Here is a 24491-nt window from a genome sequence, read left to right as displayed (position 1 = left end):
AAAGTCTGCTTTAGAGTTGGAGGAACAGAAAGGAGTCTCCAGAGCATGGAAAGCGAGAGAAGCAGCAGCATCCCGCCCGGCCTTCCAGCTCTATGTCAACAGAGCTGAGAAGTCACTGAAAGGTTAGCGAGCAGGGATGGCTTCCCTATGAACACCAAAGTCTGGGCTGATCCAAGCTGATCTTCAAGGACAGCCAAGAAATCCCCACGGGCACATGGCAGGAGAGAACTCAACTCCAGTATTCAATGTGCTGAGATTAAAAGAATCTGCACAATGAACTCCGACAGACAGAACATCAAATTCATGACCGTGTCGTCCGAGTGACACTCACTGTCCGGCTCTTCTCCCAGCCCTGAGTCCTGCAGAGCCAGGGGCCATTCTGATCACATCCACCACAGTAAGTGTGGTAGCCCCAGGACCCCGGGGCATGATGTTGGGCAGGAAACGCCTTTTCTCACACACATACACACACACACTTTCACTATTCATTCAACACATATAGAGACAGATTGCAAAATTATCTCAAGAAACGTAGTGTGACCTACACCTGATATAACCCTTAAGAGACCTTTGAAAAACCTCCTGGAAACTGCAGCAGAAGCACTGACTGATAAACAAGAAACTCTTTTTTTTTTTTTTTTTTTTTTGACAGGCAGAGTGCATAGTGAGAGAGAGAGACAGAGAGAAAGGTCTTCCTTTTGCCGTTGGTTCACCCTCCAATGGCCGCCACGGCTGGCGCGCTGCGGCTGGCGCACCGCGCTGATCCGATGGCAGGAGCCAGGTACTTATCCTGGTCTCCCATGGGGTGCAGGGCCCAAGCACTTGGGCCATCCTCCACTGCACTCCCTGGCCACAGCAGAGAGCTGGCCTGGAAGAGGGGCAACCGGGACAGAATCTGGCGCCCCGACCGTGACTAGTACCTGGTGTGCTGGCACCGCTAGGTGGAGGATTAGCCTAGTGAGCCGCGGCGCCCGCAAGAAACTCTTAAGAAGCAAGAATTCCTGTTAGACTCAGGTTGGACTTCTCCAGAATTCTGATGGAGCAGCTCCATTCCGGGCAGTGAGAGATTCCCTCCCCCACAACAAAATATCTACAAGACAGTTGTGGCACTAAGCATAAGGCTGATTAACTAAGGGATTTTGAAAAGTATAAATTCATTCTTAATATCTTTCATACACATTAAAGTTTGAATATAATGCATGTAAACTGAACATTTCTAAGCCAATAAAATGTGTCTCTTAGTTCCTATCAGAAACAACAGACTCGCTGAGAATGATGAAATTGGTTACACAGAATTCTGAAAATGCCTTTCAAGTTAGAAAAAAGCAACAATTTCTGCTTTTTAACATTTATATCACAACAGAAATGTGGACTGAAAAAACACAGCTGGAGATTTAGTAAAAGAGAAATATTTATCATTTTGAGGAAGGAGAGGATTCTATACAATGAGCACTACTTATTTTTAAGAATGAAATTGTTACTTATGCTAAATCAAAATAAATCAAGTTAATCTTAAGATAGTGTTAATGAAAGATGTAGTACAGTAAACCAAGTGCAATAAGTTTTTTGTTTCATAAGGTTATTCTTTACTTTTTTATTTTATCAAATGAAATATTTCATCTTTATTGGAATGGCAGTTTAAAGCAAACAATTCAGCAGGTAAAGCCAGTGCCTGCAGTGCCGGCATCCCACATGAGCACCAGTTCATGTCCCGGCTGCTCCACTTCTGATCCAGCTCTCTGCTAATAACGTGGGAAAAGCAGCTGAGGATGGCCCAAGTGCTTGGGCACCTTCCATCCACATGCGAGACTCAGATAAAGTTCTTATCTCATGGCTTCAGCCTGGCCCAGTGCTGGCCATTACAGCCATGTGGGGAGTGAATGAGCAGATGGAAGATCTCTTTCCTTCTGTATGTGTCTCCCTCTGTCTCTGTAACTTTCTCAAATAGATAAATAAATCTTTTTTTTTAAATAAATACTGAAAACAAAGAATTACCAGATGCACAAGGGCACTTAAAAATTTTGTAAAAAATTGACATTTAAAGTTTATTTTGTTGCAAACAGTTTTGTATACAGTTTTTTCATAATAAGCTTTTCTTTCACTTTTTCAAAATATCTTGTGTTTTACAAGGAAATTGTTTAAAAGAGATTATTTTATTTACTTGAAAGACCAAGTTTCAAAGAGAAGAGAAAGAGAGAGAGGGAGAGGTCTTCCATCCACTGGTTCACTCCCCAAAATGGCCTCAATGGCTGGGCTGGGCCAATCCGAAGCCAGGAGCCCAGAGCTTCTTCCTGGTCTCCCACATGCGTGCAGGGGCCCAAGCACCTGGGCCATCCTCCAATGCTTTCTTAGGTGCATCAGCAGATAGCTTGATCAGAAGTAGAGCACCCAGATCACAAACTGGCACCCATGTTGGATACTGGCATTGCAGGTGGTGGCTTATATTGTTTTGCCACAATCCTAGCCCCACAAGGAAATATTTTTAAGGCAATGATCTCCAACTCATGCAACTGTCTCCACCCATCACCCCCCATCCCACTTTCCAACCCCTTTACATATAGAAATAGAGCTTAGTAAGGGCTCTAGGTGATAAAAAAAATAACTAAGGATTTTATTGATTAGGCTGAGCAGTGTGGAAATCTAAGCTTAGGATCATGGTTACTTTCACAGTGACTTTCATTGTGTGCTAAGCACTAGTAGAGTTGCTTATACACTACTTAGGTCTCATCTGATTCCTTACATGCTTTAGAAGTCATCAAATGTGACACATGGATCCTATACTAAACCAGCTTGTTAGTCATAAAGGATGTTGCAAGTGTGGCCTCACTCAAAGCCCTACCTCAGTTCTCTTCCTGAGAACTGAGTTTTTGGAGAATTTGCTAACTTCCTCTACATTTTCCCTTGTTCTGAGTGTGCACCTAGACAGAAGGATTTTTGACATGGCTCTCGGGGTCCCAGAGGTGGCAGCACTGAGCAACACAGACCACCTCCAGACCTCAAAGACCACGACCCTCATGGTGCCATACAGATGGAAAGAAGGGTGGAAGTCCTTCAATGAGCCTCACTCACAACCTTAAGGTCTAAGAGTGGTCTCACAAATACACATGACTGATGCAAAGCATGTAGGTGCAGGAGTGAGATGCCTCTCTCCCGTCTTTGTCCCTGTCTCCTTTTCAGCCTGCAGCACCACACACACTGCAGCGACTGGCCAAAAATGGACAATCCTTAGATGCTAGATGTGAAGTAAATAAAGAAGGAGGTACTTTCTATAGCCACAGGAAGACTGCAACTGGGAGAACATGGATTGGGCAGATTCCTACGCACACCTGACCTGAATACCCTGCAGCTCCCGGCGATCACGCAGCACCTCACAATGCTGGGAAGAGCTCCTCCTCTCCCCTCTGGCATGGCCTGTCTCACTGCAGTTCTCAACTTCTCCCATCCTCCAAAAACCAATGACATGGAATCAGTCACGAAGTATGAATCTGGATCATAGTCCATTCCAGAGAATATGGAAAATTCAATGCAACCTTCTTCAACAATACATACCCTGTACCAGAAACCTGCCTACCACCAGCCAAGGGAGATTCTATTGTTGCCAAACTGAAGTGTGATAAGGGTCTCATAAATCGCATGTATACTCTACATTGACCTTTGGATTGTTGTCTTCTAGAACACGTGAGCTATGTTCACCTGCTCAAAAAAGTTCAACTCCTGGCTATTACCTTCCAGCATGAACTCTGGGATTGCACTGCCCGGATTGAACTCCTCGAACAGCTCATTAATACCTACAGAACCTAAGGGAAATGTCTGTGCATCAGTTCTCTCAACTATAAAATAAACAACCTAAGTTTCCTCAATGGGACTGACTAAGGATTCTCAGAGATGGAATGGTAAATGTTTAACTGAGCATCTAGCCATTGTGATCACTTGATCGAGAGCATTGGTGTGCCTTTACTATTTCATACCAGACATGCATCCTTTGGAGCTAACTGGACTCCTTCATCTTCATAGCCAATGTTCCTAGCACCTCATATTGTGAACTTGGGGGTACACTTGCCATATCTGGATCAGCCCTCCCACCATATCCCCAGATTCAGCCCTTTTGGTAGGCAAAGTTTGGGCCATTTGTGTTTATTCACTAATCTTAATCGGTAGGCATTTTCTCCATTGGGCCTGGCTGGTCCTAGAAGCTGATCTGATGGCAGTGTAGTGATCTCTTCAACTACACTGAAAAAAGGCTGTTTTCAAAAAATATAGTGTGGGTGACCCTGTGCTTGGCTGGGAGACTGCCTGCCTAGCCTATGCAAGGGGTTAAGAGGACACGGCATACCGTGCCTCCCAGGAGAGATTTTGGTCAGGGGCTCAGGCACACTGAGAGCCACACACAACGTGACTGCTGGCAGGCAGCAAGAGCCCCAGGCACATTTCCCCCACCCCCGCTTCTGGTTGAAGGGACCTGTAATTGTCAACCAGGCACAAAGCTCCCGGGAGTGGCCCAGACCCATAAGGACCACTTGGAAGGCTACCTAGGCTACGTGACCTTCAAGCTGATTGGAGAAGCATAGCAGCGCCAATCTCGGCTCTATTCCATAGAATCAGTGTTGCCCTGAACTAGCTACTCTCCTCCTTGCCTGCCCTTTAAAGCTTGTGCCTGATTGTTAATAAACAGACGTGTTCACCAAAACTGTCTTCAGTGCTTCTTGTCAAAGAACACCGTCGCCCCACCATCCTGACAGTGTGGGCCTCGCAGGACAAGCCCACAATATAGTAAGATCAAATACTTCATAGATCATGAACAGGTCTAAAAGGTAGTTAAAGTCCTCTTCTCCACCACATTGTCCAAAAACATAACACTCAAGCCTGAGCAATCTTTAGCTTAAGAGAAATTTCAACAGCAATGCAGAAAGGCCAGACATCCAAGATGGAATCACGCTGAAGACTCTTGGTACCCATTTTCAAATAAAGGAAACACAAATATGATCACAGAAAAGTTTTGCCTTATTTCTCATTTCCCTAATTATAAATACTTTAAAATTTCCTAAGCCCTCACACACTACTTATTATTCTTAAGTAGCTACATTTACATTTGCATAGGTTAGTATACAAGCAGGTATACAGTTACATAAATTCAGATTCTAAATGTTATCACATTAACAAAACCACAATGGGACATCATCTCACTCCAGTTAGAAAGGCTATTATCAAAAAGACAAAAATAAAATAAAATACTGGGGAAGAAGGGGAGAAAGAGTAGCTCTTATACACTGTTGGTAGGAATGTAAGTCAGTATATTCCTTATGGAAAAAAGAGTGGCGGTTCCTCAAAAACTAAAAATGAACCACCAATTGATCCAGCCATGCCATTACTGGGCATTCCAAAGTAAACAAAATCAGTATGTTGAAGAGATAGCTGCAAAATAGCCAAAATATAGAATCAACTTAGGTCTCCATCAACTTACCAATGAATGAAGAAATTGTGGTATATATAGATATATTTGGTGTGTGTATATATATATATATATATATTTGGTGTGTGTGTGTATATATATATATACACACACACACAACGGAATACTATTTAACTATAAAAAAAAGAATGAAACCCTGACATTTGCAGCAACATGGATGGGACTGGAGGACATTAAGTTCAGTGAAATAAGCCAGACACAAAAAGACAAATACTACACGTTCTCACTCATTTGTGGGAGCTCGAACAGCTGCTCCCCTAGAAGAAGATGGTAGAACAGTAATGGCTAGAGATTTGGAAAGGTGTTGAGGGGGGAAGTGGAGAGAGATATAGAAGTCAAAGAAAGGCTACTGAAATATAGCTAGAGAGGGAGAATTACTTTTACTCTTTGTGGCACAATAGGGTGATATAGCACAATAATTTGTGCGAGTTCAAAATCTGAAAGAATCTGAGGTTCCAAAAACAGAAATGATAAACATTTAAGGCCCATGGAAATGTTAATTACCTTGATCTGAACACTATACATTATACACATGGATTACATTATCATACTGTGCCCCATAAATATGTATAAGAATTAAGTAGCAATTAAACTTTTTTAAAAGACAGGGTATGCATTTGGCATAGTGTTTGAGACTCTATTTGGAATACCCATGCTCCACCTCAGAATGTCTGGGTTTCAGTCATAGCTCTGCTCCCGATTTCAGCTTCCTGAAAATTCAGGAAGGGAAGCAGCAGATGATGGTTAAAGCAGTTGGTTTCCTGTCATCCATGTGGGAGACCCAGACTGAGCTCCTGGCTCCCGGCTCAGCCCTGGCTGTGGTAGGCATTCGCAGAGCGAACCAGCAGATGGGAGAGTTCTATCTCGCTGTATGTGCCTTTCAAATAAATAAAATAAACATTTGAAAAAAATTAAACTTCAGCACTTTTTTTCCTTTTCAATATAAGGCTTCATTTATTTCTACATTATCTCATTTATTCCTACATTTGACAGTTCACAATTTATATCTTTTCTTTTCTTTCTTTTATTTTTTCTGAGGTCAAAGTTACAGTTTTTTCTAAGATCAAAATTACAGAGAGGGAGAGACACTGAGAAAGAGATCCTCCATCTGCTGTTTCCCCCATGGCCGTAACCGCAGGGTCTGGCCCAGGCCAAAGCCAGGAGCCTGGAGCTTCTTCCAGGTTTCCCACGTGGGTGGCAGGGGCCCAAACACTTGGACCATCTTCACTGCTTTTCCTGGGTCAATAGCAGGGAGCTCCCAGGACTTGAACCAGCACCCACATGTGATGCTGGGGTTGCAGTTGACGGCTTTACTCATTATGCCACAATGCCAGCCCCACAATGTATATCTTAACACAAGGTAGCAGAGCTTGAGAAAACACTGAACTTAAATGTATACTCCTATGTTCATGTCTCCAAGTGGAAACATTCATTCTTTTACTGTTGTTATTTTCTGTTTCAGAGAAAAAATTCAACCTATATTCATCATGATTTCCCAAAGAGAAAATAACTTATGGTTCATTTATCTGTAAGTAAGCAAAATATTGTGACAACACAGGACTCCTAATTTCTCAAGCTCTAATATCTTCAAACAACACCCATCCATGAAAACAAATAAAAGTAAGGAAAAATGCACAAACGATTGACAGGCGGTTTTAACTTGGCACTTGTATATTTGTGGAAGGATTATCTTCAAGCTGGTATATTTACTTTAGCTTTTAATGATTGGTGAGTCCAAGTGTTGAAAGGACACTACTATGAATACTTGCTTAGTAGAAGGGGGAAAATGTGCTTGCTCTGTGTTTCTCAGATGACCCAGGCGTCAAGAATTTGATGGGACGGGGTGGGGTGGGGGAGCTGTCTGTGTGTTTCTCTCTTTCTGTCTCCTTCTCTGTTTGCAGGCCTGTCAGGAGCTACCCCACTGGAGACAATTCAGAGCTCAGTTAACTGAATAACAAGGCACAACAGAAAGCAAATCATTCAGCAGATGCTCCCAGCCTCTGCTGACCCAGCAAGGTCTTACAGATGACAAAGGTAATAATGCATAGAGAAAGTCTATCACAGAGCTCAAATCGAGCACAGCCTTCCAACATTCGGCAGGCTCTGTTAGCTCCAACAATCTGACATAGCTCATGTGGACGACTGACCTGTGGTTCCTCAAGGGGACTAAATGTAAAGCATTGAGAACTCTGATAAACAAAAGACTTAACATCTTCCTCTCTTGGCATTCATTTCCTCTCTAGTGTCCAACAAGTGAGAAACTGAATCAGAGAAGCATAAGAGGTTGGCAGCTCGCATGCTGCACTGGCTGCACCTTGCCCGTTTCATCCGGGCACAGCGAACCTTCTGGGATGGAGCCTTCCTTACTGTTTTCAAAGTCCTAGGAGGAATCCTGGCTGTCATCCTCAGGAAAGAGAAAACATCGATAATTCAGGAGGTGATAACTGAGGGAAAGTGTCAGATGTATGGACAAGAAAACGGAAAACATAATTTTCTTTGGGACCAATTAACGTAAGAACTACTTTGCATACTCTCAATCAAAAAGGTGTCAGTGTTGTCAGGAGAAGTGGGATTTTTTTCCAATGAAAGTTAACATGACACTTTCTTGTATTAATGAAACACATTGTGAACTACTTCACAGGAAGGGGAAGAAAAAGCACTCTAAGTACAAATGCCATCACAAGGCAGGACATGGGGGCATAAATATTCATGACAGATTCCACATGTTTAATTAAGCTCTTTTTGTGACTCTATTTTGCTGGCTTGTTTTCCTAGTAGGAAAGATGCCAAATATTATGAGTTTCTACTTCAGAATTTTGGACCACAGTTTGCCCTCATATCACCTTGTTTCATTTGGCAAGCAGTGTTGTCAAAAATGACATGCACTAATGAATTAATCATTCATGAAAACGAGGAAGGAGGGAAAAAAACACAGGAAGAGAATCTTGAAAAGTGATGTGTCTGTGAGCTCTTCTGGCATCTTACACGGTCCCAGTGTGTTGAAAGCAGCCAAGCAGATGGAAGGGAGATCGCACAGACCTAGCACCGTAATTCTTAGACTACTGCACAAAGAAACATCTTTTAACTTCCATTTTTCCGGTTTGAAGTTGAGCTTCTGTGTAGAAACACTTGAGTAAAGAGAGCCAATTGAAGGGAACTTCTGCCATACCAATCACACTTCAGAACCAGAAAGGAAAGTGATATGATAACAATTCTACCGGCAAAACAAAAATCTCCTAAGACATGTGCTCCCAACAACCTAGCACATTACTACTGTAGATCACACTTATTGAACTGCCAAGTCCTTTTATTTGCACTGATCTTGGCAGATTGTCTTACAAAAGAGCTTCTTGTGGTCTCAGTCTCATATTACATATTTGTTCACATTTTTGTCACACGCAGTCTATCTTCCCCACCAAATTATTTGATCTATGCAGGACATAAGGAACAAACCAACAGACTGGGGCTGGCACTGTGGTGTAGAAGGTTGAACAACCACCAACAGTGCTGGCTTCCCATATGGGCACCAATTTGAGGCCTGGCTGCTCCACTTCTAATCCAGCTCCCTGCTAATATGCCTGAAAAAACAGCAAGAGGATGGCCCAAGTGCTTGTGCCTCTGCCACCCATGTGGGTGACCCAGAAGAAGTTCCTGGCTCCTTGCTTCAGCTTGGCCCAATCCCAGTCATTGTGGCCATTTAGGGAGTGAACCAATAGATAGAAGATCTCTCTATTTCTCTCTAGTTCTCTTTCTGTGTATCTCTGCCTTTAAAATAAATACATAAATCTCTTTCTTAAAAAGCCAATAAGTTAAGTTATTTTCTACTGGTCACTTGAAAGCATTATTTTTTATAGTGATAATATGTAACTCTTAGATGGAGGGGAATCAAAACATCAGAAATCCCTACTACTTGAAAATTGATCTTGTAGAGTGATTGGCATAAACGATTTGCTACAATAGTTATTTAAGATGAAAACAATCCTTCATGTCTGAACACATCATCATCAGAATTAGCCCTGATCTTAAAAAGTTTAATAAAGTGTATTTTTCCCTAAACTAGAAATAATCACTTAGAAATAATTTCCATATTGTACCTTGCATTTAAAACACTAAAATCTCCACACAATCCAGCTGCAACAATGGTTCATATGAGCTATTTTTTATATGCTACAAAATTTACATCAACTTAATTTTCATTCTTAAGAAATATGGGTAAAATCTGTGGGTGGAAAAATACTTTTAATTTTTAGATGTTTAAAAATTCTTTTAATTCAAGGCTATTACATCTGAGCATACCTATTCTTTGCAGAGTAACAAGCCAGTTAGTGCCACATAAAATTGCTGTCATCAAACAATAGCATTCATTTTAGAGCTAAGTGAAAAAAAAAAAAACTGTCCAGAAATGAACTCTACCTTAATTGCATTTAATCAACAAGTGGGCAAATATATGTTAAGCCATAATACAAACAATCCAAGGATAGGCTTACAATCTCGACAACTTAATAATGCTGTCTGAAATAAAATGTCAAAGTAGGAAGCTGGCTTGTAACTAAACATCCATGATGTTGAGAAATCACATCATGAAAGAAACTAAAGAGAAGTTTTATTTTTGCAAGTGTATGACTGGATCCCTCCCAACATGGAGGCCAACCAAAACACAATTGGTGGTAGAACTCTAATTACTGTGTCTGAACTTTGTTTTGACATAATTCTGGGTGTAGTTCACAGCCTGAAAGATACCACCCACAAAACGCAGAACATTCTGATTTCCTATTATCCATCCTGCCTCATTAGTGTGAAAAGCCACGCTGGGGAAGAGACCAAATGATTAGAGCCCGGTCGTTTTCTAAAGACAGGATGTACAGGTGGACAGGTTTGGGGAGGCAGGCTAAGTGAGTGAGAAGCTTACCAGGGCCAGCAAGTTCTGTAGAAGACGGAGCTGGCTGTGGGCATGACACCCTGCCAGCGTCTCAACATGTTCGGCAGCACTGTTCAGTAGGGCAGGCCGTGTTGAGACTATAACTATTGTACTGTATTTTTCCCTTTTTCGTTCCTGTTCATAAATATAACCTTTCATAAAAACAATTTCAGCTGTTTCTCTTTCTTAGTGAGGCTAACAAAGTCCATGTTGGGGCTTGGAGTCCAGCCTGCACTTAATAAACAGAGGGAAATGCATTGGTTTGGTTCCAGCAGGGACTAAGCTGTTGGCCACATCTCTCTCTCTCTCTTTTTTTTTTTTTTTTTTTGACAGGCAGAGTTGAGTGAGAGACAGAGACAGAGAGAAAGGTCTTCCTTTGCCATTGGTTCACCCTCCAATGGCCGCCGCGGCTGGTGCGCTGTGGCTGGCATGGTGCGGCCGGCGCACCGCGCTGATCCGATGGCAGGAGCCAGGTACTTCTCCTGGTCTCCCATGGGGTGCAGGGCCCAAGCACTTGGGCCATCCTCCACTGCACTCCCTGGCCACAGCAGAGAGCTGGCCTGGAAGAGGGGCAACCGGGACAGAATCCGGCGCCCCGACCGGCACTAGAACCGGGTGTACCAGCGCCGCAAGGTGGAGGATTAGCCTAGTGAGCCGCGGCGCCGGCCCCACATCTCTCTTAATCTGAGTGAAATCATTTCACTTTCCAAGACGAAGGATACAAACCCCTTTGCAGATTTACCTGTTGCTTGCTCTTGTGTCCATTATCGTTTTATGGATCTCAACAGGTGTTTTTGCAGAGATTTAACTACGGAAAACTTTGTAGAACTCTTCCTAAGAGTGAAGAATTGCTACCCAAATATCCATCACTGACAATACATTAAACTGATTATTGTGTTCATAGAACAGAATCCTTTTAAACTTTTTAAAAACATATTTTATATTAGTATTGGATCCAGAAATTGTTCATAACCTTACATCTTGTGTGCTGTGAGCAAAGTGATCACTCTGCCCATGAAAGAATTCACACAGAAAGAGATGGAGATTTAAGGATGAGTTGCTAAGAGTGCAGCTCTCTAGTCAGCAGGATCATAAATGCCATTTCCTTTCTTCTTGTTTATCTGCATTTTCTAAGTTTCTTCAACAAGGAATAGAAATCAGTCTTAGAGTTAGGAAAATAAACCCCACATGGTTTTAAAAACAATCCGTGTGCTCACTCTCCCTTTTCGCTCAACTGTCTTGAAGTCCACAGGTTCACACACGTTTATCTTCGGATCTATCCTGAGAGACAGAAGTGTAAACATATCCGAGAAAATAAATGATGCCTTCTGAAGCTCTTAATTCACACATCCAATGGAAATCCCTGCTGTGGGGTTTTCCTTCCACTCCATCTTCTGCCAGAGCTGTGACGCCGTAAATCACGTCTGCTGATGGGGTGGGGCATGCGCCACCTGCGTTTGCAGGCGACTGTGGTGGGACTATCGCCGACTTCCTTGAGTGGAGGCCACTGAGGATTCTTTCATGACTCTTTTCCTGACAGACACAATCACTTTTCAGATTTCGGAATGTTCTCAAGAGGTCAAAGTTCATCCCCCAGCTCCCCAGAGTCTCTGAGGCAAAATTTATCTCCATTTTGACAAAAATAAAAAGCTTCAAAAGAAGAAGGGAAAATGAGAGGGGGAAGGAGAGAACAGAGAACTCTTTCTTGGACATCTTGAAAATGGTTAACACATTTTCTACACGACGTTTACATTCCTTTGGAGAATGACAAATCCTACAGGGCTTTAGGCTCAGTGGATCTCAGCATTCTACAAGCTTGAAGCAGATGATAAAAGTGCAAACTTTTGTACAAAAATACACGTGTGAACAGTAACACACAGGAGCTCAAATTAGCTGACACAGCCAACTTCATCACTGAAGGGTCCAGGCCCTGATATTATTCAGGTTGAGGATAAAATGTTAACTCTTCCATTACCAACTGAGACCCTAGGCAAGAGGATCTAACTTTTCTGAGGCCTTTGTTTTCCCTTTTGTAAAAACAAAGGCAATCCTTTCCAAGCACGAACAAATCAAGACGAATCTCTCAGGCCACGTCATAACTTGCCTATATGGGTTAGTCCCGCTAAAGGTTCCTTCCATACAGAAGTGTGTCTATTGGAAGGGTGTTTCACCATCCACTGAGATGTTGAAGTCACGAGACCAGAGGGCTCAGGGAGTGAGGAGGAGCAGCCAGGTAGAAGGAGCCCAAAGGAAAAGCCCTCAACAGAGACTGAGCTCTGGGTGTGGAGTCCAACTGAGTGGCCCTGCTGGACACAGACGGGGTAAGTCAGCGTTCTCCACACTGGCGGCTCACTGGAATCACCCGGGGAGTTTGCAAAATGCCCAGAGTTCTGAACTGCTCTAGGGAATGCTCTGAGCATCAGAATATTTTCGTTTTATTTTCTTGGAATGCACATTTTATTCAAGTAAATGAAACTTTCATTCGAACTTTGGTATTTTTTAAGTTCAACAAACATTTCAATTAAATAAATGAATTATTTCATTCAGTTGCTTATATTTTGTTGTGATAAAATTTACATAACATAAAACTGATTGTTTCAGCAGCATTGGTGTAATCACAAGGTTGTACAACCGGCACCTGTATCCAGTTCCAAAGCAAGCTGCCATCCTCAAAAGGGAATCCCAGACACATGAAACAGCCGCTCCCGATTCCTCCCTCACCCTGCTCACCAGGGCCCCTGGCAACCACTAACATGCTTTCTGGCCCTATGGATTCGCTACCCTGAATATTTCATATGAATGGAATCATGTAACATGTGATCGTTTGTGACTGGCTTCTTTCATAAGCATGAGTTCAGGGTTCATCCTTAGTGCAACATGTGTCACTGCTTCATCCTTCTTAGGGTTGACTACCATTCCAGTGTATGGACTGATGCCACATCTTGCTCATCCATTCAACAATCAGTGGGCATTTAGCTTGTGGGCCAGTGTGAACTGGTCGTAATGAACATGTGCCTTCAAGAATCTGAGTTCCTGTTTTTAATTCTTTTGTGTATACATCTAGGCATGAGATTGCTTGGTCACAGGTACTTCTACGTTTAGCTTTTTGAGGAGAATTATTTTCTTTCAATGTTCTCCAGTTGATTCAATGTGAAACAAGTAATGAGAATCACTAGTGTACATGGGTACCTCAAAAAGTTCATAGAAAACTTAGGAAAGAAGTTTATTTGGGGGGCCAGCGCTGTGGTGTAGCGGATGAAGCTGCCGCCTGCAGTGCAGGCATCCCATATATCCGAATCCCAGCTGCCCCATTTCCGATCCAGCTCTCTGCTATGGCCTGAGAAGCAGTAGAAGATGGCCCAAGTCCTTGGGCCCCTGCACTTGCATGGAAGATCTGGAAGAAGCTCCTGGCTCCCGGCTTTGGATCAGCACAGCTCAGGCCACTGCAGCTTATCTGGGGAATGAACCCGTGGATGGAAGACCTCTCTCTGTCTTTCTCTCTCTCTCTCTTTCTCTTCCTCTGCTTCTCTGTAACTCTGCCTTTCAAATAAATAAATAAACCTTTAAAAAAAGTTTATTTGGTGAAGAAAAAAGAAATCCATGCATTTTTTCATAATGTGTTCTCCATGAACTTTCTTTCTTTCTTTCCTCTCTTTCTTTCTCTTTCTTCTTTCTTCCTTCCTTCTTTCCTTCCTTCTTCTCTCTCCTTTCTTTCTTTTTTAAAGATTCATTTATTTATTTGCAAGGGTTACAGAAAGAGAGAGAGAGAGAGAAAGAGTCAGACAGAGAGAGAGAGAGAGAGGTCTTCCATCTGTTGTTCTCTCCCCAAATGGCCGCAATGGCCTGAGCTGGGCTGGTCTGAAGACAGGAGCGTCTTTCAGGACTCCCACATGGGTGCAGGGGCCCAAGCACTTGGGCCATCTTCTGCTGCTTTACCAAGCCATCAGCAGAGAGCTGGATCAGAAGTGGAGCAGCCAGGACTCAAATTGTTGCCCACATGGGAAGCTCAGGCCCCTCTTCATGAACTTTCTTAAAGACTGCACATATGCATGCACTTCAAACTACTTTTGTACCAAAATAAACAACTCTTAATTTCATTTTGCATGATCCTTTTGAAGTGCCGCTTTCAAAAACAAAAAGTAAAAGTACTTATTTATTTGAAAGTCAGAGTAACAGGAGCCAAGAGGTTCTCCCAGGTCTCCCATACAGGTGGCACTTGAGCCATCTTCCACTGGTTTCCCAGGAACATGAGCATGAAGCTGGATAGGAAGTGGAGTAGCCAGGATACAAACCAGTGTTCATATGGGATGCTGGCATTGCAGGCAGTGGTTTACTCCTCTATGCCACAATGCTGACCCCTGAAGTTACAGATGAGGCTGTTAGAATGGATGAGAAGAACCTAGGGAGGAGACCTAGAATAGAATATGATAGGGCCAGAGGCAAAACCTTGGGAAAACAGCATTTCAGAGCTACCAGAAAAGGGTCCATGAAGGAGACAGATAACAGGGAAAAGAGGGAGGTGTCACAGCAGGCAGGAACCACCAACAAGGACTAAAAGAACGGAAAAGCAAGAAAGGAACTGAGGGGCTGCTGTTGAGGCACAGTGGGTTAAGCCCCAGCTTGTGATGCTGGTATCCCATATGGGAGCTGGCTCATTTCCGATCCAGCTCTTTGCTAATGTGCCTGGGAAAGCAACAGAAGACGGCCCAAGTGCTTTGGGCCCTGCACCCACATGGGAGACCCAGAAGGAGTTCCAGTTCTCCTGGCATTGACCTGGACTAGCCCCGGCTGCAGTAGCCATTTGCGGGCTGAACCAGCTAATGGAAGACTTTCTCTCTCTCTGTCACTCTGCTTTTCAAGTGAATAAACTAAATCTGAAAGAAAGAAAGGAGCAAACAAGCGAACTGAAAGAGTCCGCTGCATGTGGCTAGATGGAGACTTGCACTAAGGGCCTGAATTCAAGAAACTGGGATGCACAAAAGGTGCTTCAGAAAGTTCCTGCAGATCATTACGCAGCATTCCCACGCTGCACTGGCACACTGTACCCCAGTAAATACGTGTGACCTCATCAATCCAAAAATAAATAAATAACAAGGACAGTTCATGGAAAATGGAATCAAAAGGTAAGTGTATTTCGATGCAAACCAATTTTGAGATATATTTTCCTAATACACATTTTCCATGAACTTTTTGAACACCCATCCTTTGCATGGATTTCAAAATATTGTGCATCAAAATCAAGTTACCTTCTAATTCCACTGTCCATGAACTTTCTGATGTACTTTCAGATAGGAGACACAAAGAACTGGAGACATACCATCATTCATTAGTTGGATTTCGAGGCCAGTGACCCTATCTTATGCTTTCATTCTCCCACAACACGTAGAAACACACAATGCTAACATCAAGCCCACAATAAAAACCTTCTTGGTCTGAGCAGTTTACTCAACAACTGCAGACCCCCTGCCAGATACAATCCATCTGCGATAAAATACTTACTGCTAACTGTCTTGAAGAGTGCATCATTGCTTTTCTAGGATTTTAACTATGCGGAAAATATCTGAGTGTAGCCACGTATAATTAGTGAGATAGTCTCATTCTAATTACAGCAAAATATTTAACAAACTCTTGCATTTTTCCTCTTTTTGCTGCTAAATATTAGTATTGTTTTAGTTTAAGGGTTTTATTCACTTTTGCAAAAAATTCAGCCACCTCTGAATCAGGGTTAGTAAGAGAATGCCTAGAAAAGATATTTTCAGGAAAAAAATGTCTTCTATTAGAACAGAACAGGGTAACTCTTATAAGTATTACATTTTAGAGAGGAAACTGAGAATTCAGGTTGGGCTTTACGTTCAAAGCCACATATTAATTTGATCTTAAGTTTACATTCTCCATGATAGTAGGTCTATTTGAAGTACATGAGTGCTTTTTGTTAAAGTATGCACTGAGTTTTTTTTTTTTTAATCCTACATGTGAGATCAGCCAAGAAATGTCTCGTGGCATAGGAAGGCAGCACTCGATCCTAGGTCCCTTTTTCCAATTACCACTGCTATTTTGCAGACAGTAACAGCATTTAATTTAAAATGTCCTCTTTCTGAGCCAATTGCAGCTTGACTCCTTCCTGCAACGTATTTAGGCACACAGCCTTGTGTGGCCCACAAAGGCCCGTGAAAGCAGCCAAAGCGAGAGGGGGAGAAAGATGTTTTTCTTTGGTATGAAGCACCTGGCAGGCAAAGAGCATGTTCCTGTAAAGCCTCAGAAGCCTTCCCAGCTCTCCCCCGAGACTCCAACCGGACTCACTTTGATGTCCCTTTGAAAACCCTCACATGATTGCCGGCGCCACGGCTCACTAGGCTAATCCTCCGCCTTGCAGTACCGGCACACCGGGTTCTAGTCCCGGTCGGGGCGCCGGATTCTGTCCCGGTTGCTCCTCTTCCAGGCCAGCTCTCTGCTGTGGCCCGGGAGTGCAGTGGAGGATGGCCCAAGTACCTGGGTCCTGAACCCCATTGGGAGACCAGGATAAGTACCTGGCTCCTGCCATCGGATCAGCACGGTGCGCCAGCCGCAGCACACCGGCCACGGCGGCCATTGGAGGGTGAACCAACGGCAAAGGAAGACCTTTCTCTCTGTCTCTCTCTCACTGTCCACTCTGCCTGTCAAAAAAAAAAAAAAAAAAAAAAAAAAAAACAAAAAAAAAACCTCACATGTCTTCAGCATGTGTGCTTGGACTTACAGTGCACTGGGCTTTCCCACATTGTTTCTGGTGCTGTTGTTGAGTTCTTTATTTTTTTTTTTAACTTGAAAGGCAGCATTACAGAGAGGGAGAGACACACACACACACACAGAGAGAGAGAGAGAGAGAGAGAGAGATCTTCCATCTACAGGTTCATTCCCCAAATGCCGCAATAGCCCTGGCAAGGCCAAGCTGACAGCAGGAGCCTGGGACTGCAGCTGGGTCTCCTACATGAGTGACCAGCTTGGGCCATTTTCCACTGTTTTCTCAGGCACATCAACAGGCAGCTGGATCAGAACCTACGGCACCACAATGCTGGCTTTTGTTGTTGGTCTCTGTCCACCAAGTGAGAGAGACGGTTCCTTGACCAACATGGTAATCATGCAGAACTGACAAGTTCCAGTGTTGAGGAATTCTTGGAAATGAGCTACTTGCTATTCAGCAAATTTAGAATGCAGACACAAAGGAAAAATTATGGGGGAAAAAAAGAATTTTGCCACCTTCCTACCATTAGAACATGCACATCCTTAATCTAAAGGGTTCAAACGGAATCCAGGAAAGAAAGAACCATAGTGGCTTTAAAAGGGAGTTCATTAGATACAACACCCAAAGCACCAAAGAAAAAAAATAGAAAAATTGGACTTCACTAAAATTAAAATATTTTGTATTGCAAATAATAGCAAGAAGGTTAAAAAAAAAAAAAACAGCTTACAGAATGGGAGGAAATATCCACCAATCATTTATCTGTTAAGATACCTGTATCTAGAGCACATTCAGAACTCTTGTGACTCAATAAAAAGAAAATATTCCATTTGAAAAAGGAGTAAGGGTGAGCTGGTGCCACAGCTCACTAGGCTAATCCTCCGCCTAGCGGCGCCGGCACACCGGGTTCTAGTCCCACTCGGGGTGCTGGATTCTGTCCCGGTTGCCCCTCTTCCAGGCCAGCTCTCTGCTGTGGCCAGGGAGTGCAGTGGAGGATGGCCCAAGTCCTTGGGCCCTGCACCCCATGGGAGACCAGGAGAAGCACCTGGCTCCTGCCATCGGATCAGCGTGGCGTGCCGGCCGCAGCGGTCATTGGAGGGTGAACCAATGGCAAAAGGAAGACCTTTCACTCTGTCTCTCTCTCTCACTGTCCACTCTGCCTGAAAGAAAGAAAGAAATAAAGAAAGAAAGGAAGAAAGGAAGGAAGAAAGGAAGGAAGGAAGGAAGAAAGGAAGGAAGAAAGGAAGAAAGGAAGGAAGGAAGGAAGGAAGGAAGGAAGGAAGGAAGGAAGAAAAGAAAAAGGAATAAGGGTTTGAACAGACATTTCTCCAAAGAAGATACACAAATGGCTAAACAGCATATGAAAAGATGCTCGGCATCGTTCATCATGAGAGAAACTCAAATGAAAGCTATAGTGAGATGCTACTTTATATTCACTTAACTTGCTAATCAAAAATATAGATAATGCTCAGTGTCTGCTCTGAGGTGGAACAACTGACACTCACGCACACTGCTAGTGAGAACACAAAAGGGCACGGGCACTGGGGCAGGCAGGTGGGCAGTTCCTCAAAGGGGTGAGCAAAGAGCTCCCCCAGGGATCTAGAAATGCCAGGTACACACCCAAAACCCAGCCCATATGACAACTCACACATCAATGTCCACGAGAGCATGGTTTGTAATAGTCAGAAAGTGTAAAGAAACCAAATGCTTATCAGCTGGTAGGAGGGTAAGCAACATGTGATAAATCCAACAATGAAACATTATCTGTTCACAAAAAGAACCTGAATTAAACCTGAAAACACGCTAAGTGATAGAAGCCAGTCAGAAAAAGGCAACATTTTGTATTACTTAATTCATAAGAAATGCCCTCTCTAGGCAAACTGACAGAGATAAATCACATTAGTGGAGGGTGGTGGGACAGGGGGACGAGGGTGGGATTAACACATAATGGATACAGGGCTTTGTTTCAGAATGAGAAAAATCATCTACATTTGGTTGTGGTAATGGTTTAACAGCTCTATTGAACACTACTGACCTATATGCTTTAAGTGGGAGAACCACACGTGGTATGAACTGTACCACAATAAGACTGTTTAAGAAAGAGAGTGAGCTACAGTGTCCATCATAAACCCCTCCAACAGGATTTCATTGCCAGACGTTCTAGTCATTCCTCACTATCCCTCATAGGTCCCTCACAGCTGCACCACATTTTCTGTCTAAAAGGTAAAACAGATCTCATTTGCTGTCCCAAACACACCTGAATTTGTTCCTCATGGTCCTTGAATGTCCTATGACACGAGGCAGGACACCTACATGCTTGTCCACTCTGGAGGCCCTACCAGCCACCATGCCCATTCTTGTGGCCTTACATTGGCCACTCAATCTTTCTGGTAATTAATTTTCTTTAAAATTCCATTGGTCTTTCAAACCTCTATCAGAAATGGACCCCCGCAGGACTAGCCATCAATGGCACGTGACAACAGCCAACCTGAAGAACATCTGGGAAACCAGCAAAGACTTCTGGTTACATCTTAACACAAAACTTGGTTATCACATGAATGCAACCAAAGCTGTTTACCAACCAAAGAGGAATGCCCAGCGAACACCGGAAAAGAGGCATCAAAGCTCTGCCAGTCTTGGAAGTTGAGCTCAGAAACCCAGAAGAAGGCACAAAGGAGGTGTGACCTCCAGGGCTTGCCACACGGGCTGGAGGCAGGTTCTCCAATTTACCTCACATTGGGGAGATGGCTGGAAGCCCTGGTTCCTATTTCTTTTGATCTCCTCTGAAAAGGCCAGAGGAAACAAAAATGTAAAATCTCTAACCCCCTTCCATAAAATCTGTGACACAGCAGTGAAAGATAAATTCCTACTTTTGCTTTGCCTTTTTCAGATCTAAGACCTTAGGTCTAGGATCTCCCACACCCCAGCTTCTTCCACAGACACGCAGGACACAGACGCAGCAGTGGCCTGGGACTTACGCCTGTCCTTCACACCCCTACCTGCAGCAGATGACCGCTTTACACGACAGCGCCAGATCCAGGAAGCTCCTCCGGACTTCGAAGGACAGTGCATACTTCAGCGTGTGGCCGTCGATGATGAGGGCTACGTCGTTTTCCCTGCCCAACAGGCTGCCCAGGTCAGCGCAGTGCTGCGTGATGGCCGCCCTCGTTGCCTGAAAGACAGAATAGGGAGTCACATTTGCTGGTGCTTAGAATTTTTAAAAATTCAGAAGTTTGCTGAATTGAAAACATTGTGATGTGAAAGACACAGGGTTCATCTTCATACATTAGAATTCATTGGAATGCTGCCTAGGTCTGACTTATATGTGAAAACATCCTCATAGGGCAATCTATTTGATACAAAGGGACTTCAAAAAGTTCCTGGGAAAAAGATATTTTTTTTTTTTTTTTTTTTTTTTTTTTTGACAGGCAGAGTGGACAGTGAGAGAGAGAGTCAGAGAGAGAAAGGTCTTCCTTTTGCCGCTGGTTCACCCTCCAATGGCCGCCGCTGCAGCCGGCGCACCGCGCTGATCCTGGCAGGAGCCAGGAGCCAGGTGCTTTTCCTGGTCTCCCATGGGGTGCAGGGCCCAAGCACCTGGGCCATCCTCCACTGCACTCCCTGGCCATTGCAGAGAGCTGGCCTGGAAGAGGGGCAACCGGGACAGAATCCGGCGCCCCAACCGGGACTAGAACCCGGTGTGCCGGCGCCGCAAGGTGGAGGATTAGCCTATTGAGCCACGGCGCCGGCTCGGGAAAAAGATATTATGAAGAAAACTATGGGGGCTGGCGCTGTGGCGCAGTGGGTTAATGCCCTGGCCTGAGGCGCTGGCATCCCATGTGGGTGCTGGTTTGAGACCCGGCTGCTCCACTTCCCATCCAGCTCTCTGCTATGGCCTGGGGAAGTAGTAGAAGATGGCCCAAGTCCTTGGGCCCCTCCACCCACGTGGGAGACCTGGAAGAAGCTCCTGGCTCCTGGCTTCGGATCAGCAAAGCTCTGGACATTGCAGCCAACTGGGGAGTGAACCAGCTGATGGAACATCTCTCTCTCTCTCTCTCTGCCTCTCCTCTCTCTGTGTAACTCTGACTTTCAAAAAGATAAATAAAAATCTTAAAAAAAAAAAAAGAAAACTATACATGGATTTCAAAACTTTTTGCACCAAAATAAACTTATCTTTGAAAAAAATTTTATTTAATTTATTTGAAAGGCAGAGAGGCACACAGAGATCTTCTACCCACTGGTTCATTCCCCAGATGTTCACAACAGTCAGAGTTTGGCCAGGTCAAAGACAGGAACCCAAAATTCAATTCAGGTCTCCCATGTGGTTGGTAATACAGCCATCACCTGCGCCCTTTCAGGGTGTACATTGGCAGGAAGCTGCAATCGGCAGTGGATCAGAACTTGAACCCTACCACTTTGATAAGAATCTTAACCACTATGCCAAATGCTGTCATCATAAACTTATTTTTTTAATTCAGTTTCCCACGAATACTTTGAAGCACCCTCATATTTACAAGAACCCACTCTGGTAGGGCTCTGTGGCTGATCTGGAATATCCAAACCCTATCTGCTGGAACTTCAACTGCTGAGGTTCCAGTGACTGTGTCTCTCTCCTTCCACTGCATCCACTTTACTCTTGGTACCCTTAAAACAGGAAACGCTACATAAACAAAGGTGGTTTTAGGGGGAAAGATAGCCTTATTGGAACCGAATCACTAATACTAACATTTCTCAGTTTGTACAAGTTAATTCTTACAGGACTTGGGAGCCTGTTTTCTGCCAAGGGCCATTTGGATATTTGTTTTTTTGTTTTTTGTTTTTTTTTTTTAAGATTTATTTATTTATTTGAAAGTCAGAGTTACACAGAGAGAGGAGAGGCAGAGAGAGAGAGGTCTTTCATCTGCTGGTTCACTCCCCAATTGGCTGCAATGGCCAGACTCCGCCAATCTGAAGCCAGGAGCCAGGAGATTCTTCCAAGTTTCCCATGAGGGTGCAGGGGCTCAAGGACTTGGGCCATCTTCTACTGCTTTCCCAGGTCATAGCAGAGAGCTGGACTGGAAGTGGAGCAGCCAGGTCTTGAACCGGCGCCCGTAAGAGATGCTGGTGCTTCAGGCCAGGACGTTAACCCACTGTGCCACAGGGCCAGCCCCATGGATATTTGTAACATCATTCGCAGGCCATACAAAATTATCGATCAAAAAATTAGCCTGCTACAGATTTACTGAATTTTGAGTCCTGCCTGTGGTTGCCTTGGCAGGGCCAGACCAAAGGATTTCATGGACCTTATACAGCCCATGAGCCGGACATTCCCCACCCCAGTAAGAGCATCCAAAATATAGAGAAGACTATAAAAATAACACAAAAGATTAATTTCTATTCCAGCTGAGATCTTCAGATTGAACCTTTCTCTGCATGTATCATCAGGATAAGAAATTAAGCTGATCATTTTCACATTTCAGAAAATATCTAATCAAATTAAACTCCCAAAACATTACTACCAGCCTAAATAAGCACCATGCTATGAGCTCCTTCATCACATGGGATTAAACCACAGAATCATTCATCTTTAAGATGATGAAAAATGACGTTCTGATCATCCCGGTGAGTTTATGACCTTGAATAGCAAAACTGGCTCAGGTATAAGAATGCAACTTCAGGCTCATAAAATAAAATCTGGTTTGAGTTCATCAGGAAGCACAAAAGTCTGCTGAAATTATTGTCTGGATGATGGCCCTTTGGTTATTAAGTTACATTTACATGCAATTTATCATTTGATAACATAAATTATAGTCTTAAGGAAATAGGTGTAATGAAGAGGACTCTTCCCACCCTGAGTTAAGTGGAGGATCAGCTGCTGTTACAGATAGAGAAGCAGCTTCTGCCATTAACTGCTCAGTTTTCATGCTCAAAGAGACTCCTGTCATTATCAGAGAGATGTGATCCGCAGTTCTGTGCTGAGTCAGGTGGCCAGGGGTCTGGTTCCAACTGCTCACTTCTTACACTTCTGCCACCTTAGGCAAGACGCTGAGCCTGCTTAAACTGCTATTTTCTCATGTGTAAAATGGAGCTGGGAACCCTTCATTGCATTTTTGCTATGAACATAATGCAACAGCACAGCACTGAGCTTGGTATATGGTAAACTCATTCTCCTTCCTCTTAGTACGTAACCGTTAAGACTTTTCCATACCTAAGAAAACACACATTTCTTCCACTTGAGGCAGTGAATAAATGTCATTACTTGCTGCCTCCTAGGGTGCCCATTAGGAGGAAGAGAGCTAGTACCTGAATCAGGAACTCTGATATGGAATGTGGGTGTCTTCTCTGGGGTGTTCACTGTGGGAAACACCACCCCTGCGTTTATCTTCCCTATGAAATCAGCCTGTCTTTTAGAAGTTGAGGAGAGAGAAGAAAATTCCTCTATTCGGGTGATCCCAGCTTGCATGTGCTCTGCAGGGAGCTCACACAGGCCTCGGTAATTCTGGATGGTGTATCTGCCAGGGGTCCATGTGTGGAGGGCCCCTACAGTTTGAATTATGTCCCCAGTAACGCACAAGTCGGAAAACTGGTCCCTAGTGTGGCAGAATTGAGATGGTCATCCTCCCACGAAAGGATGGCTTCTGCTCCAGGGAGATGGTTCATTCTCACAGGAGGGAATTCTCACTCCACGTCTGGATGAATTACCTCAAGAGCAGGTTGTTAGGAAGCAAGGCTGCACCTCCTGTTCTGTTTCCTCTGCACAGGGTCCCTCCCCTCTGCTTTTCCCTTTGGCCAGGATGCAGAGGGAGGTCCTTATCAGATCCCACACCCTGACCTTGACCTCCCAACTTCCATAACAATGAACCAAAATTAACCTCTTTTCTTTGTAAATTATCCAGCCTCAGGCAGTCTATTACAGCAACAGAAAAGGGACCAGGACAAGGGAAGAGAAACCTAAGAAATATTTCACCAAAAGGATGGGGCATAGCACACAAATTCGGTTCCCAGGCAGCTGCAGCAGAGGCCTGGTACAACCCCAAGTCTTCTGCCCCTGCTGGCCTCCCCAGTGGCCCTTGGCCTGGATCCAAGGAAGAAAAAAGTCTGGAGGGGAAAAATTCCCGAGACATGGAAATCACAGCCTGGGGCTTTTTTCTTTGCTTTTCTTTTCAAAGAAGGCATGACGTGAGTGGGGACATAAAGAAAGTGGCATTAAGAGGGCACTTTCTCAGCCTGGCTGATTCTAGAGCGTGCATGAGGCCAGGCTGGATGGACACTGATGGCTCCTCCTCCTCAGCTGGAGGAGAGTGGGGAGGGTGCTGACCACCCATCCATGTTTGAGTCTCTAGGAAGACAAGCGGCAGGAGTGTCAACAGAAGGAAACGGTTCCTGAGATCTGTACAATAGCCCTGGCCCCT

The 24491-nt window shown here is 44.0% G+C and overlaps 1 protein-coding gene across 12 annotated transcripts in view; it reads right to left on the bottom strand.

Annotated features, from left to right (window-relative positions):
• The window catches only part of ATP8A2 (ATPase phospholipid transporting 8A2), a 726614-nt gene that overhangs the window by 333033 nt on the left and 369090 nt on the right, over positions 1-24491 (bottom strand). For all 12 annotated transcript variants that reach the window (XM_089304392.1, XM_051850718.3, XM_089304397.1 and 9 more), the window contains one exon: positions 20103-20275. In XM_089304392.1, the coding sequence (XP_089160518.1) occupies positions 20103-20275 (173 nt within the window). The remainder of the gene's footprint in view (positions 1-20102; positions 20276-24491) is intronic.

This window comes from Oryctolagus cuniculus, chromosome 9 (genome assembly GCF_051225735.1).
Source record: "Oryctolagus cuniculus isolate XC-2025 breed Fujian yellow rabbit chromosome 9, ASM5122573v1, whole genome shotgun sequence".
NCBI classification, from domain to species: Eukaryota; Metazoa; Chordata; class Mammalia; order Lagomorpha; family Leporidae; genus Oryctolagus; species Oryctolagus cuniculus.
The sequence above is the reverse complement of the archived record's forward strand: the minus strand, read 5'-3'. Positions and strand labels throughout refer to the sequence as shown.